Source organism: Parus major, chromosome 7, assembly GCF_001522545.3.
Source record: "Parus major isolate Abel chromosome 7, Parus_major1.1, whole genome shotgun sequence".
NCBI lineage: Eukaryota > Metazoa > Chordata > Aves > Passeriformes > Paridae > Parus > Parus major.
Window position 1 is genome coordinate 18,390,337 of NC_031776.1, and position 15,617 is coordinate 18,405,953.

Genomic DNA, 15,617 nt, shown 5'->3' on the forward strand with positions numbered 1-15,617 from the left:
TTTTGAACAAAAACGTTAGTTACAGAGACTGAATAAGTTGTGCCACTGTTCCCAGGAAACATGGGAACATGTTTCTATCACTCTCTTCTGTTGCTCCTATCATAATGCACTATTACTGGAACTGAAAATCCCCCAAATGATGAATGAAATACATTTGGACATTTCATATAAAAAGAATCAGCCCTTTACACACTCAGCTAATTATTATACTCAAAATGACTAAACACTGTTTTTTCCTATTGCTCCTCTGAAAGAGAAATACATTCTTTCTGTCCAGTTCCAAAATCACCGTCTTTGTTTTTAATGAAGCCTCCCACCTCTGTAGATTGCCCCTCCTTGTGCTGATTGGCCCACCCTCAGTGAGCATTATGTTCTCTTTTTGATGTCCCTTAGGAGCTCCCTCACAGGTTATAGACAACCTTACTTTTGTTTTAAGTGGAGAGGTGGGATCCCAATCTTGGGAAGACAAGAACTGCAACTAGATTTGTTATAAAATCCTGAAATGACTTCTGTATTACAAACTCACAAAATCTTTGGAGAATGGAACAAAATTACTCTGATTTAAAGCCTTACTAAAATTTAGTACCGGGTGAAGAGAGAACAAAATGATAAACTAGTTATGATCTACAACCCACCAGGTCTTGGTGTGGGGCCTGCAGTTGAAACAGATGATGTCATCATTTTACTGGATGGTGGTTGTTTAGATGACAATAATGGTAACACAGCTGCAGGTGAAAATAAACAGAATGAGACACGGATTTTTCATCAGCCAAAAATGAAAATGAAGAAATGAATGAAAATAGAAATACCTCTAGTGTTTACTGTTAGAGTTGGCTGTATTTCTTCATCTTGTTCCTCTTCATAGGCTTCATAGACTAAAGGAGGTACGTTGGTCTGAAATAAGCATTTGATTTTTTTTTCTTTTCAGATACAGTGAAGTAATAATTTCAAAATGAACAAGCCCTCCATTACTTAGAGATTTTCTGTTTTTCCTTTCCATTTACCCTGACTTCAGTGTTAAGAACCAGAATTTTAACTTCTCCTGGTTGGTTTACCAGGAATGTTGTAATATCTAAATGTGGGATAAATATTTTTTTTTTTAGTTGAGCTTTACAGAAGTTTATTTAAAGACTTAAAATTATAATCTACAATTGAGTCCAATTACTGGTCGTAGACTTAATTATAACAGTGTAATTGCTTTTTAATATTGTTATGATTTACACTGTGGCACAAATATTACTGTATTAAGCACAAGAATCCTCATAACAGTATCAGGAATAAGTTACAGCTATTAGTTAATTGCCTGCAGGCAACATAAGAGCTCTTACTCAGAACAATCAGCTCTGAGCTTTCCAAGTTAAAGTAGCTGTCCTGCAGAAAATTAAGGGAAATTATACAAATTATGTTAGGTGGCACAGAAAGAGATATACTTTAAATTTCTTCTCGTTAAAGCCTGCTGAATTTTCATACCGGAGCTAATGGTTGAGGAAGATGGCCAAGACTCAGAGGACTTTCTACTGTAGGTACTCCAAGTATTTGTGCTGCAAGTGGTTGTCTATTAACATTGTTCTTCTGAAGTATGTAATGTAAAGAACTTGGAGATACTGAATGGAAGGATCGTCCACTTGCACCATTTTCCTTATGGTCGTATACTAAGCTGCCATGTTCATCTTCACAAAATTGATTGACTAATTTAGACTCCAGAGCTGTTAAAAAAAAAGTAAAAAAAAAAGTAGAAAACTTATCATACTGAGGAATTCAATGTATTTTTAAAATTTGGATTACTTACATATATCAGTAATATACACGTAATCCAGAACTCCTTCAGATTGTTAACACGCATCTAAGATTATTCCAGACTCTTTGGAGTATGGATTTTTTGGTCACAAATTTGCCATTGTGTAAGTTTTCCATATGGTAAAAAGTACAATGAACTCCCATATGGGTGTTCATCTAAGCTTAGTAACATTTACTAGCTGGTAATGGGAAAACAACTGCTTATCTTGCTGATGAGAATAACCAAGTGAAAACGGGTTATTTTCCTGGGGAAGTGAACAAGTAGCATTTACGACAATGGGTTTCATTCTGATTTACAGTCAGCAGATTTTCAGTGCATGAGCACTTAGAAAGCTTAAGTAGCTGTTTTTCTAGACTGGGTGACATTTCCCCATTGGCATGTTGCCCCATAATGTAACACCATAGACAAAGGGGATTTGTATCTCTAGATTCCTATTCCTTTTCAGCATCAAAACATATCCATAAAGATTATGCTTCTCCCCCACCCTGCCGCCTTCTGAGAAGCATCAGATACAAAGCATCAGATACAAAACTTCAATGAACGCACCTGAGAGGGTGTTAAAGTCATCAATGAGATACATGTGTTCTTTGTCTGGGTCTGAAGCAATCAGGTTTAGCTCACGCACAAACTCATCCTGTGTTGGATCTGAAGTATTTACGATTCCTATTGCATACATTTCGATGCTTGCTGCATGGGCCTCTCGAACAACAAGATCTAGTTTTACAGCTTCTCTCTTGTCAGTTTGGCCATCTGTTAGCACAATAGCTACTTTCCGCACCCCTGCTCGAGCACCAGAAAATCCTTCCTGTGTTGCTTTGCGGATAGCAGTTCCTGTGTAAGTGCCTTCTCCCATGTATTGCATTTTTCTAATTGCTCGCTTAACATCGTGTTGGGTTGGATACTTGTTGAGACCAAATTCTAGCCGAACTTCTAAACTGTATAACACAAGGGCAATTCTGGTAGCATTTCTGCCTACAGTTACTCTATCTACTAAAGCAGTTACAAAGTCTTTGATAATCTCAAAATTTTCTGGTCCCACACTCTCAGAGCTGTCAATCACAAATACAAGCTCCATAGGAATTTCCTTACATTTAATACTGCAACCTACAAAGGAAAAATAAGAGAGACCCAGATCACAATGACTTGATTTGGCATGCTTTTGGAAAAGTGAAGAATGCAAATGTAAAGAATATAAAATCTGAATGTGACAATTTCCTGTGTCCTTACCACATATCTCTTTAATTAATTTAATTATATCTTCTCTCTGGATGTGGAAAAAAAAATAAAATATTTTACAACTTGCCTCTTTCAAATGAGGTATAACATTGATACTAACAAAGATTTTGTTTATAATTAATATTTGTGTCCTACAGTGACTTAGAAAAATCTAACTGTTAAACTTCCAAACTTGTCCTTGGGAATGAGTGCCACATTTTACAATGAACTATTTCATATGCATACAAGAATCAATAACCTGAAAACATGTTAACATCTCTATCTAAAACAATTAACTCCTTATTTTATAGAATGTTTTGTGATGAATTGTTTCTCATTAAAACTGAAAGGCATAAATATTTTAGCATCTGAATAATATCACATCTCTTTTAAATGTACTGGGAGCAGAGAAATAGACCTAACTTTAGGAAGTGTAGGATTGCCTGTAGTGAACTGACGTGCCAGAGCACCAATACAGAATGGAATTGGGAGTTGTCATCCCTGATGTACCTGGCCCACTCTATTACCCAGCCTTCATCAGCACAAAACCCCAAAACTGCTACCTTCAGAGCTGTCTGTTCAGAAAAATGATAGCTTCTGTGACATGTGAACAAAGTGTTTCTCAGTATTAGAGCAATCATTTGTCATATCTTTTGAAGTGCATGACAGGATTCATCTGGCATTGAATCAGTCTTTCAAATACAACCTTTTGCTACTGTTCCTCAGCTTCCATCATAAACCATAGTAGTATTTATATACTCACTGACATACTTTACTGAATTTGGCTCAACTGTGGTAAAGGCTTAGCAGAAATAAAAATAAGTTTATAGCATGATAGAGCATGAAAAGTTTGGAGATCTTTTGCTCTTTAGACTCTTAAATACTTGCAAAAAACCCATCCTGCATCAAGTACACACCTGGGCAATCTAACACTAGCTGTAAAAGAACATCTAGCAGAAAAATACCTAAAGTCACCTGGAACTTTTAATTCTATTTCAGCATAAAGTAGATGAGAAAAAACCAGAAATCTTGAGTTGTTTTTTTTTCTATATTAAATATATTGTATATATTGAGACAGCTGAGACAGGTTCTAATCTGAAAGCTCTTTACAAAATAATTAAAAGGCTACATTTCATTTGATAGTGTTTTTTATATCTTGTTGTAATGGGATTTAAATAATGGAATTTGCTTACTGTTAGACCTTGGTCTCCCTTTGGTCCGGTTTTGCCCTGTAACAGTGAGTGGTAATTAAGCTATTGCAATTAGATAGTAACATTGTACATTGTAATTCAGAATACAACTTCATCAATCCCATTATTAGAATAATATTTGACCAATAGGAAGTTAAACTAGAAAAAGTGTGCTTCTGATGCATATGCACTGCCTTATGTGTGTAGTACCTGCAACCTCCTAAGGTGGTTTATGGGAATTGGATGACCTCAAGTCTCCTACTGGATCACTGATTGTCAGTTGTCTTTCACTGCTTTCCTGGTTTTGGCTGGGATAGAGTTAATTTCCTTCTTAGCAGCTGGTTCAGTGCTGTGTTTTGGATTTACTATGAGAATCATGTTGACAACACACTGTTGTTTTGGTTGTTGCTAAGTGGTGCTTACCCATAGCCAAGGACTTTTCAGTTTCCCATGCTCTGTCGGTGAGAGGCTGCACAAGGAGCTGGGGGAGCATGGCCAGGACAGCTGACCCGGACAGGCCAAAGGGATATCCCACAGCATGGGAGGGCACACTCGGGACAGGAACTGGGAGAGTCGGCTGGGCGGGGCCGATCACTGCTTGGGGATGGGCTGGGCATCCATCAGCAGGTGGTGAGCAATCTTATTGGACATCACCTGGCTTTTTTATGATTATGACTATGATTATCCTTGGTTCAATTATTAGACTGGTTTATATCCACCTGTGAGTCTTCTGCTTGCTTAGGGCTTTTTCCTTTTCTTTTCTGATTTTCCTCCCCATCATACCAGTCCTGTGGGGTAGATAATCAAGTGGCTGTGAAGTGTTTAGTTGCTGGTTGGGGTTAAACCAGGACAACTGCCTTAAGGAAGAAAACACATCCATGTGGCAAGTGGGGTATTAATCAAGTAAATGTCTGTGCTTTCAAATTTTTTTAATAGTTTCAGTTTCTTAAGTGTTTCAGATTATATGGATTATATGTAATTAAACAGAAAGAAGAACACACAATCCAGCTTTGTTTTTGAGTGGTTAAAGAAAGCATCTGTAATAAACCTGAGTTACTCACAGGTTCTCCAGGTAAACCAGGGTCACCCACATCACCTTTTTCTCCTTTTTTTCCCTTGTCACCTGTAGCTCCTCGATCTCCCTTTAAAACCATGGTGGTAAGCAGACAGAAGGTGAAAGTCAGTTTTTGTTACACTTTTCAAATTTCTCTCTAGTAGCCTTTGTTGAATGCACATTAAACTTTTGACACGAGTTAGAAATCTTTATTAGAGATTATTTAAATAAATTGGTACTTTGTGAACTTTGTTAATAACTTGTAGTTTTGGCTAAGCATTTTTATGGGAAAAAATACCTGAAGTGATTTGAACAGTGAAGTATCTCAAACAACTACATTCATACTGAGAGGTATAATGGGATATTGCATGATGGAAATTATTATCTGTGCCTTAGAAAAATAAGATAACACTAGGGAAATAGAAAAGAAATCCAAGGGTGTCATTGGAATGAATAATGGGAATATCACTCTGAGAAACCTTTTGGCCTAGAAAAGGTGTTTGGCATAGCAAACAAATGTATTAGTGCTTCTTGGTTTCATTTTTAGTAGGTTATGGGACTTTGTGCAGCCTTTCGGAGCCATTGTGATCACATCTAAAAACTGATTCCAACCTACCGTTCTCTTTTTCTTAACACTGATGTAGTCCCAAAATTTTGCATAGCAGGTAGGTGAAAGACAGTGATATTAAATCCAATATTTTAATAAAAAAATAATAATATAACTTCTAATAACAATGAAACTTCCAATAATAGTATAATCTTCTAGTGTCTGGGCCTCCCTTTACATGGAATTCACATGCCTCGTGAGTACTGACTGTAAAAGGGCATTTTGAGTGTGTTGGCTTCCATCTAGAGCATTATCTCACTATTATCTCTGATTTAGATATCATACCTTCTCTCCCAGAAGCCCATCTCCAGGGGGGCCTCGTGGTCCTGGCATTCCTTGAATACCTTGTTCCCCCTAATGGTAATCCAGGTAGTGGTATTAACCCTTTGTAATCATCATCACACAGTAATTTAAAATGTTCAAAGAGAAACTTTTCAAACTGCATTTTAACAAGCATCTTGAGGCACTTGAGACAATTTAGTGGCTAACTTATATTTCTCAAATACTTATTCTGTATAAAGAATACAATTATGAAAACCCACATGATCATTATTGGATTTAATTTTAATTTGATTGTAATTTTATTTTTTTCCCTCTTTACATCACATTTTATTCCTTCTCATTCTGCCTTTCTTACCTCTATCTTTTGAGTCTGTCTCATCTGACCAATGCTTTGGATAAAAGCTCATATTACAAAGAAAAATTAATAGTACACACAGATTCAGGAGGGAGGCTTTTCCTCTACTAAATAGAGTGGTAGTACACATAACTAATTCAGACTGTTTCTGCAAGCATGAGAGTTGAGGGAGTGGTATTTTAAATTTTGTAAAGGTATCTTTAACTGGTAAAAGTTCATTCTTCCTTTCTCAACACACACATGCTTGGACTAGTTTGCAGTGGTAGACAGAACATACTTTGCGGGTGCTCACATTATCCTTCTCATTTTCTAGCCTTAGGGTCTCTTCATATAAGAAACAATGTGAAATCTCCTTAACACTGTGATGGTCAGATTGACCACTCAACACAGGTTAAATATTGAAGACAGTGAGTGTTTTTACCTTAGTTCCTTGAACACCTTCACCAGGAGGTCCCATAGAGCCAGGTGGCCCTGGGCGCCCTATGGTTCCCTAGAGAATGTTGATAATAAAAATACACAATAAATTGTTATACCACTGTGTAATTTCTTGTTCTTCCTCTACCAAAGATGTGTTTTTATAAGTAGTGGGAATAAGATTGCTCTAGCTGAGGAGTCTTTTTGGCCTTTATTAGATTTTAATAATATAGTTTATACTTCAAAGGAGTCACTTGGCTTAATACTTAGTCAACACAAATCTCCTTGCTGGTAGAGATATATGCTGCATTGAAGGATGGATTGTATTGGTGGGACATTGGGGACTGAATTAAAATTTAATAGAAGAATTATTACTGGTTTTTATTACTTTATTACTGGCTTTTTATCTTTTACCACCATTACACAGTAAGGCCTATATATATACATACTAATGTGGCATTGCAAATAAACACTAGTTGCTAATTTAAAAGTTTTCAATAGAATTCTAGATAAAATGTTCCCATTCCATGTTACTCACAGGAAGCAACCAAAACCCACATAATACATAGTAATTTTATGTCCATACTGCTGTTCTAGTATCTCTGCATGAAACTCAGTGTCCTCATTTGTAAGGATCCCATGCTCATGTCATTCCTCTGGACTAGCACTGCCTGAGGAGGTGCTTCACCACTGCTTTTTTCTGGACCCCACCTTCCTGCCAGTGGGAACTGAATCTCAGGGACCAATGAGCCACAGTGTGCAGGTAACTCATGTTGCATAATCTTTGCATTTGGCATTGTTGAGTTCCTTTATATTTACATTCAAACCAGTTCTTTTGTATTCAGTAGATTTTTAAGACAGCTGTAAGAGCACGAGAGTTTCCAATTTGGGAGGTTTCACAGTGAAAGTTGCTTTTTATAGTTACGGTTATTTTTGGGCCTTTGTCATGGTTTCAAAATAATTACAAAAAATAATCCTTTTTGCAGGGTCATACTCATCATCATATGATCCTCATACTGGTTATTAGATGATTGTTTGATTTATACAGTAAAAAAGAGGAATTAATCCCAGAAGAACTCAACAGTAGTGCCTATGGCTGTAACAATAGCATAGGCAAGATATACTAAGTGGTTGCCCAGCCCTTAATTTTGACCAATGCTGAGTCTGAAGAAATGTTTTCCATTCAGTTGCAGCTATTGTCTGCAGGAGCTAAATGTTTTTCACTGATCTTCACTGCAAGGTTATCACCTTATAATTTATTATATGCAACCACAAGGAGGTTATGGTTTATGGCTAGTCACCAGAAATATTTTTGATTTTCTACAAAATAAAGATTATTTGTTAGATTAGGTGTTTCCAGTTTTCTGAAGACAGAAAACATGTAGATGTCTATGCATAATCACACATTTGTATAGTATACTTTTCCCTCCTGATTTAGAAATTAGACAAAGAGAGACATAATTGTTTAAATCTCTTACTTTTGGTCCTGGCAGGCCTTTTCCTGGGGGTCCAGGGGGGCCAACTGGTCCTCTACTGCCAGGATCACCCTGAAAGCCAATACTTTAAGAAATAAGTAGTGAATACCAAAGTTTAATTTATCTCTAAAATTCCAAGCATCTGTTATACCCAAATGGGACAGAGAGAACTATTGAACTGCACTGTGCAAGTCCAAACAATGCTAACCCAACTATATTGCTGGCAGGGCAAGAAGGTTATTTGGGATAAACAGTGGCTAGTAGTCTAAACATATTCAAGTCAATTATGCACATTTACACAGGAATTACAATTCCCATAATATAAAATGAACTCTAGATTCCCCAAGACAAATAAACCCCAGCAAACCTAAACCAAAAAGGGTCTACCTTTTATATTCTGAGAAGAAAGTTAAAGCTGGGTTAAATAGGTATTCTGACTATGACCTATAAGTAGGAATTGGATCTCTATGAGATAGAGTATACACAAGCATTTGCTTTTCTAGAAGTTAAAGTCTGTACCTTAGGTCCTGGTAGTCCAACTCCATCTGGACCTTGTTCACCAGGAATCCCAGGGAGGCCTGGCAATCCCTGAAATTGTATGCACAGACAGAATATAAATTTAATTTACAGCTACATTGACTTTGTGCATTTGTTAATATCTACATGTTAGTATCTTGACTATATTGTCTCTTAATGGGATCACTGTGACCTACAGGTGGTTAAACTTTACTGTGATATGCAAGTAGTGTCAGGATCATTTGCATGTGTGTTGCATGTCATGCAGGGGATTGAATGTGTTTGAAGGTAGAGGAGTCTAATCTGGAGAGGCAGTTGCAGAAGCAGTTCTTCATCAGGTTGCACAAAAATATCAGAAAGTATTATAGATCAGTTTACAATTTTCATGTTGATATTTGTTAATTTTTGTTCCTCACTGTGGCAAATGCAAGCGCTTTTGCTGTTGTCTTTAGCACAGGCAAATGCAAGTATGTGTAGCCAGCGATCCTTCTGAGACTTCCTTGCTGCAGCAGGGGTGGTGCAGCACGCTCATGAGCAGACTGCATATATGAGGCCGTCTTGCACATATGTGCAGGGAAGGGAGAGGAAGGAGCCTTTTCTCTTTGTATCCTTTTTGTAGGGATTAGTTATATCTACCAATAAAGGCCTCTGTAAAGAGTAGTTCTGGCTCTTTGCACACCAGTTGCTTTTTCAGTGCTTCTGGGATGTGTATGGACCTGGCTGCTTAGTTAGTTTGTATTTTCCTGTTTGGGAATAAATTTTGTATGGTTGGGCAGAAGACGGGACCCTACATGAAGATTTTGAGGGAACTGATAGAAACATCAGTCACACTTTGGATGAAAGAACCTACTTGGAATATGTTACAGTGTGTAATCAAGAGAAATGGAGGACAGGGATGATCTTGTGCTATTTCAGAGGGAGATATAATTTTCTTCTGTGCTGAAGTGCATTTCCACTGTTGAGGAGTTTTAGGCTTTTTAGGCTTTTAGACCAGCAAATCTTTCCTAGCATGTCACACATGGAGGATAATCCCTTAGGTGTAGCACTTATTTCTTCCCAATTCACATAAAATAAAAATCTCTAAACTTACAGGTGGGCCAGGATAACCATCTCCTTTTTGTCCAAAGGGCCCAGGGGGTCCTGGAAGGCCTTGGTCACCCTGATGAAGGCAGGAAAAACAGCTAAGTGAATGCCAAGACAATTGCTAGCAGGAAATTATCCATTAAAGTTAATGGATAATTTAATATTTACTTGGCAAATGTACTGTAATTTGATTTTATCTCTCTATCAGCTCATGTATTTTACTATGTGAATTATTATTTTAGGTTTATTTAATCCTAGACTAAGCCAGTGACATTTAATAGTCCTCATGATTTACAGGACCTTTCACTCCTAAATCACTAATTTTAATATTTTTCAACAGCTCTGTTGTCATTTGTGGCCTACATATAAGAAGTAATTACTTTATTTGTATTCTCCATATATTTATCATCATTTGTTCTAGGCTCTATTTTCCTATAATGCTGTGGAACCTCATTAAACCTTTTGAGTGTAACAGGATCTTCCTATGGGAAATGTACAACTAAGCTCCTTTCATGGATCAGACAGCTGGAGTATCTCAGGAACAGATTTACCAAGAAAACTCAGAGGACCCTAACCCTCCCAGCCACACTGGGGGGTGCAGTGAGTTGCTCAGTTGCAATAGAATGGATGATCAAGATTGCATTTGTTCCTGTAGCTACCCAAAATATGGGCATTTAAAACAGTGGCAAGAAAAGACCCATGCAAAAATAATTCAAAAAAATTAGACTGTAAAACACTTTACCCTGTATGGCTTTATCTTGTATGGTTGTGTGTCTAAGAACTAAGCAAAAGCAGAACAACTAATGCTGGCAGAGACAGCAAGAAGTGAAGACTGTAGTCACAGAAACATGCAGTATTGCCCAATTGAAAGAGTTTTGCGGGGGCTTAAGACTGAGGGAGAGAGACTTGCAGCTCTGGGCAAAGGGTATGCTTCCAGTTGATTAATTCCTGTTAGATCCCTCAGAAATGAAGAAACATGAAGTTCTCTGAATTGACTGGACTATACCAGAAAATTATGTGATTCCATCAGCATAAGCTCCTCCTGATGAAAATAAATGTAAAAATCTTGAAAACCAGCGACTGATCAAAAAAGGATAGAGATTGTCATGTTTCTCATGAACATGTTTCTGTTACTCTGTTCAATTCACCCAAAGAACAAGGGATTAGGGATGTATTCAAAAGTACTGTCAAAGTCACTAATAAAAAACAGGTAGGGGAGGGACAGGCAGGATCCAATATATTTGGAGAAACGCAGGTTTGTATGTCCTGAGATTCTTTGTCTGCAGACAAAATCTTTCCTGGAATGAAGTGTGGCTTATGAAAGTTGAATCTAGGTACCACTGAGGCAGTACTGGAAAAGTGATAGATGAAAGCCATTAGAGATTAGCTACATATTCATGTTCTTAGTCTATTACCCTGTGTCAAAATTATGAATGACGCAAAGGAGCATGGCTGAGAAAAATTAACATGCTAATTAATATGTAGGCTGTTGTAAGCAGGGTTAATCGTGTGTTCCCTCTGAATTCACTCCTCATCAGTTAGAAACAGTCATTCTTCTCCTGGTTCTCTGTCATCTGAAAGCCGTCAGTTCACAGACTCTGGAGGATTGACCATCCATGGTTTTCCAGCTCTGCAAATCTTTATACTCTGCCAGAGTATACTCTGCCACACATTCAGAACTGTGGAACGTTTCAGTGGAACACTGTGGCCATCCTAGATTTGTTGTCACTTCACTGAAATCCTCCTGCCTTATTTTACAGTTGTATCAGGAATTAGTTTAACAATTTAGGAGCTACCTTTGCCCCAGGAAGCCCAAAACCTGGTTCTCCAATTGGTCCAGCAAGACCAGGTAACCCAATTTCACCCTGCAATGAAGAAAATAAATTCTCTAGTTACATATCTTATTAAACACCACAGGCCGTGGGTTTCTTTTATACAAATTCATATATAATGAACATAACAGCTAATTTTATTTGTTGCTACTGCAAACATTAAACACCAAAACCATAAATAAAAATGAAAGAATAAATAGAATGAAAATACAAAGAATAATCAAAAGTGTTTTGATATCCAAGGTTATTCAAAATAAAGAAATGAACAAAGGTAGGCCACGTCTCAAGCTGCCATACAATTAATACCAGGGCACAGTGGTAACTAGACTGGATACAATCCACAACTCTGTTCATAGAAAAGAAGAAGTTTTAGTTGACCTCATAAGGCTGGAATTGTTTACACAAATATTAACATAGCCCACTTCAATTTTCACCCTGTGTTTCTAAGCACTTGGAGATGGAATGTGGATGATACCTTTGGTCCAGGCACAGATCTTCCAGGAGGGCCTGGCATTCCAAGACGTCCTGGTGTACCAGGCTCCCCCTATAGAGAAGGTAGGAGAGAAAAACAATGGATTTTTCTGAAAGTGAGCGTGACCATCGCATAGAGAAAACATTTATGCAGCAATTTACATTTAATTCCATTAAAATTCTGTTAGTATTTCTAATACCTATTGTATGCAGAGATCAGTCTAACTATTTGGAGAACTAACAACCATATTCTGTTTTCTCCATGGAAATGAGATTCTTCTCACTCACTGAACAAACATGTTTTTAGAAATCCTTTTCTTAGTGTATTCAAGACTTGGTCCACCACATACAGTGCTCAAGATTCCCTGCCCTATCTGTGTAGGCATACTGAAAACATATATATATATTTCTGTTAGAGTAGATTTTTTAAAATGTTTCTTTCAGTGTACTTTTTTACTTCTTTCTCATTTTATTTTTGTGGAAATACTCTTGTGTGTAAAAATAGCGAAAGAACAAGAAACCGGAGGAGAAACCTGGAGTAGCTCTTCTCTTACCTTCAGTAAGTTCTGAGTATTTTAACAGAAACTAAAAATCCATAAAAGAATATCAGCCATTAGTCAGTGTAAGGTCTAATAAAGTCCTGTCATGTATTTGTATGCCATACACCATACTATCTTCTCAAATATTTCAGTATAAAAATATCAGTATATACCTTTACTTTTTCCAAACCAACAGGGAAGCAATATGGTAAATGCAAAGGTTTTTAAAAAATACTAGATTTTGATAGGGATCATGATGATTCTTGTTAAGAGAAGCCTTTGCTGAACTTTTCTGAAATTGTATTTTATGAAACGAGTTCATTCTGGAACAGTTGTTTCTGAGATCTAGAACAAGGTACAGCTTTGGGAGACTATTTTACACGTATAACATAGTAATAAACTCACTTTAGCTCCAACAGGTCCAGGCACTCCTGTTGGTCCTGTTAACCCACGTATTCCTCTCTGTCCTTGATCTCCCTAGAAAAATGGAAAATATATGTCAGAAATGCCAACTAATTTAAGAATGTGCTAACTGAAATCTATTGTAAATGTCAGTGAAAGATAGTGAACTTCTATTTGTAGGTGGTGCACATGAGCTCTTCCTATTGCCTTCATTGTAAAGTCAGTTAATTCTGCTCAATAATTGTCCTGTTTTGTATTTGTACAATTAAAATTACATAGATTTCATCTGAAATTAAATATACCAGTTTACCACAGAATACTGTGAGAAAAATAAAAGCCAAAAGGAATCTTAAAGGAAGAAAAATAATCAAAACAGGAAAATATAATTAACTTGCTAGTACTTTTTTTAATTTGAAGGCAAATAGGGCCAATCAACTGATCACAATGCCCTGTCTGATTGACCAGAAAAGTTTAGAATAGTGTAAAGTTCTAAAGATAATCTGCTGCTCAAGCATATTACTAGGCATAGTAATAATTACAACAAAATGAAACAACTATGAGTCCAGAATAATATTTTTTTTTGTTACTTATATTAGATGAAAAAAAGAGAGGTCTTTGACAACCCTATTCCTGGACATTACAATTTTCAATGACACCTTCAGTAAGAAATCCTCACCTTTTCCCCCTGTATTCCAATCCCTGGAGCACCTTCAGGACCTCTAAGACCAGGCAACCCTGGTTCACCCTTGAATAGAAAAATCAAAGGAGCACTGCATGTACAATGATGCAAGACAAATTTTGTATTCCCTTGAATAAATACATTAAAACCATAGACCCTTCCAAATCAATAACAAAACTCCCAGTGATGTCAGGTGTATCCAGGGTTTTTTTTTCCATATTCAGAAGTAAGCACTGTACAACTCCATGTGGAATCCATGAAATAGCACATTTCCTTAGTGACAGCTGAATACTCTGAGTATATAACCTTAAATAATGGGGTTCCTGAATCTAGAAAAAAACACGGTCAGGAGGCCATGAAAGCTTGTCCATAGCCATTTTAGTGGTTTCCCTTCTGAGCTGCAGGGCATTTAATGAATTACAAAAAACATACAATATTAAACAAGGTAAGGCAATGCCCCACCCCAAAAATTAGAAAAGGTAAAAATTTTCCTACAAAAGTATATTAGAAAGAGATTTGTTTTTCTGAAAAATGTGGTACTTTCCCCCTTGTCCATGGACATTCTCTCTTCTAGATTTTGGTGTTAGCACAGTAAGAACAGTAGCAATGTTTGGGGTGAAGCAGAATAGACTGCAGAGAGAGATGAACTAACCTTTTGTCCAGGGGCTCCATCTTCTCCTGGAAGACCAGGCAGACCTGCCAGTCCTGAAGACCCTGGATCACCCTGACATCAGTAAAAAGTAAGTTCTTCTATTAAATTCAAACTTGGTACTATTCCTTCTCTGAATTAAGGAAATCTATTTAATTTTTTCCTAAACTTCATATTTGTAGAAAACATTTATGCATATGAACTGAAGTCTTATCTTTTTTTATAAAGACAGTTCTTATCACTTGGTACTGTCCTACTGTCTGATTGTTTTGAACTGTGCATTTTATCTATGTAATACAAATTATTAGGTATTAATGATTCAGCTTATTCTTAATAATGCCATCATTTCATTAAGTGGCAGCATTTGAAGTAAACATCAGATAGAATTGACTGTGACACAGTGACATCTTGTTGATGAATATCAATGCAAATCAATTCATGTCAGTGGAATTATCATGGCCCTATTTATGTAAGAATCGAGAGCCTGACCTGGTTTTAGATGAAATGGGATAATTTGGGGTCAAATGGGTTCAATGAGAATTACTGTATTTTGTGAAATTAAAGACAGAAATTGAATAATGTCTTTTCTTTTCCAGCCCCTGTCACAAATTTCTAACAAACAAGAGCAAATTCAGGACAGCCTTGTGCCTTTCCAGTGTCACAAAATTACTTTTTCATCCATCCCATATTCTATGTTAATCTGGCTGTTAATGACATAGGGGCTGGTTACTATCTTGGGCACTTCAGCACAGCTTTTCTCCTCTTAGCAACTCAATTGTTCTTTCTGTCCACCAGCACAGCTTATTTCTTGTATGAAGGTGTGAGGATGTAGCTGCTCTGTTTCCATCATATTCTGTGTGAAAAGGGAAGAAGCAGCACAATAACCACTGTTCAGGGCTTTTTTTCTCCTCTCTGGCTACAGCGCAGCTTATACCTAGGATTGTGAGTTCTGGCAGCTATTTAATATTCTGGATGGTTTACTGGACAGAGCTCTAGGTGAGCTGTGTGCAACAATAACTTGAGCACGAGCCAGGCAGGTGAAAATTTCCGGTCACC

General features: G+C 37.0%; 1 protein-coding gene and 1 long non-coding RNA gene across 3 annotated transcripts in view; one reads left to right on the forward strand and one right to left on the reverse strand.

The window, feature by feature from the left end:
* The window catches only part of LOC107207541 (collagen alpha-1(XXVIII) chain-like), a 34,050-nt gene that overhangs the window by 1,947 nt on the left and 16,486 nt on the right, over nucleotides 1-15,617 (reverse strand). The window contains exons 19-35 of one of the 2 annotated variants that reach the window (XM_015634841.3): nucleotides 14,565-14,636; nucleotides 13,910-13,978; nucleotides 13,237-13,308; nucleotides 12,297-12,365; nucleotides 11,786-11,854; nucleotides 9,997-10,065; nucleotides 8,910-8,978; nucleotides 8,394-8,462; nucleotides 6,923-6,991; nucleotides 6,150-6,218; nucleotides 5,265-5,345; nucleotides 4,207-4,242; nucleotides 3,026-3,062; nucleotides 2,345-2,902; nucleotides 1,471-1,706; nucleotides 810-894; nucleotides 636-725 (exon numbers count right to left, since the gene is read on the reverse strand). In XM_015634841.3, the coding sequence (XP_015490327.1) occupies nucleotides 636-725; nucleotides 810-894; nucleotides 1,471-1,706; nucleotides 2,345-2,902; nucleotides 3,026-3,062; nucleotides 4,207-4,242; nucleotides 5,265-5,345; nucleotides 6,150-6,218; nucleotides 6,923-6,991; nucleotides 8,394-8,462; nucleotides 8,910-8,978; nucleotides 9,997-10,065; nucleotides 11,786-11,854; nucleotides 12,297-12,365; nucleotides 13,237-13,308; nucleotides 13,910-13,978; nucleotides 14,565-14,636 (1,819 nt within the window). The remainder of the gene's footprint in view (nucleotides 1-635; nucleotides 726-809; nucleotides 895-1,470; nucleotides 1,707-2,344; nucleotides 2,903-3,025; nucleotides 3,063-4,206; nucleotides 4,243-5,264; nucleotides 5,346-6,149; nucleotides 6,219-6,922; nucleotides 6,992-8,393; nucleotides 8,463-8,909; nucleotides 8,979-9,996; nucleotides 10,066-11,785; nucleotides 11,855-12,296; nucleotides 12,366-13,236; nucleotides 13,309-13,909; nucleotides 13,979-14,564; nucleotides 14,637-15,617) is intronic. The other variant, XM_019007493.2, reaches the window with a different exon arrangement.
* Nucleotides 12,288-14,652, forward strand: LOC107207544. Its single transcript, XR_004498231.1, has 3 exons — nucleotides 12,288-12,376; nucleotides 12,798-12,851; nucleotides 14,576-14,652. It is a non-coding gene; the product is annotated as an uncharacterized LOC107207544 (long non-coding RNA).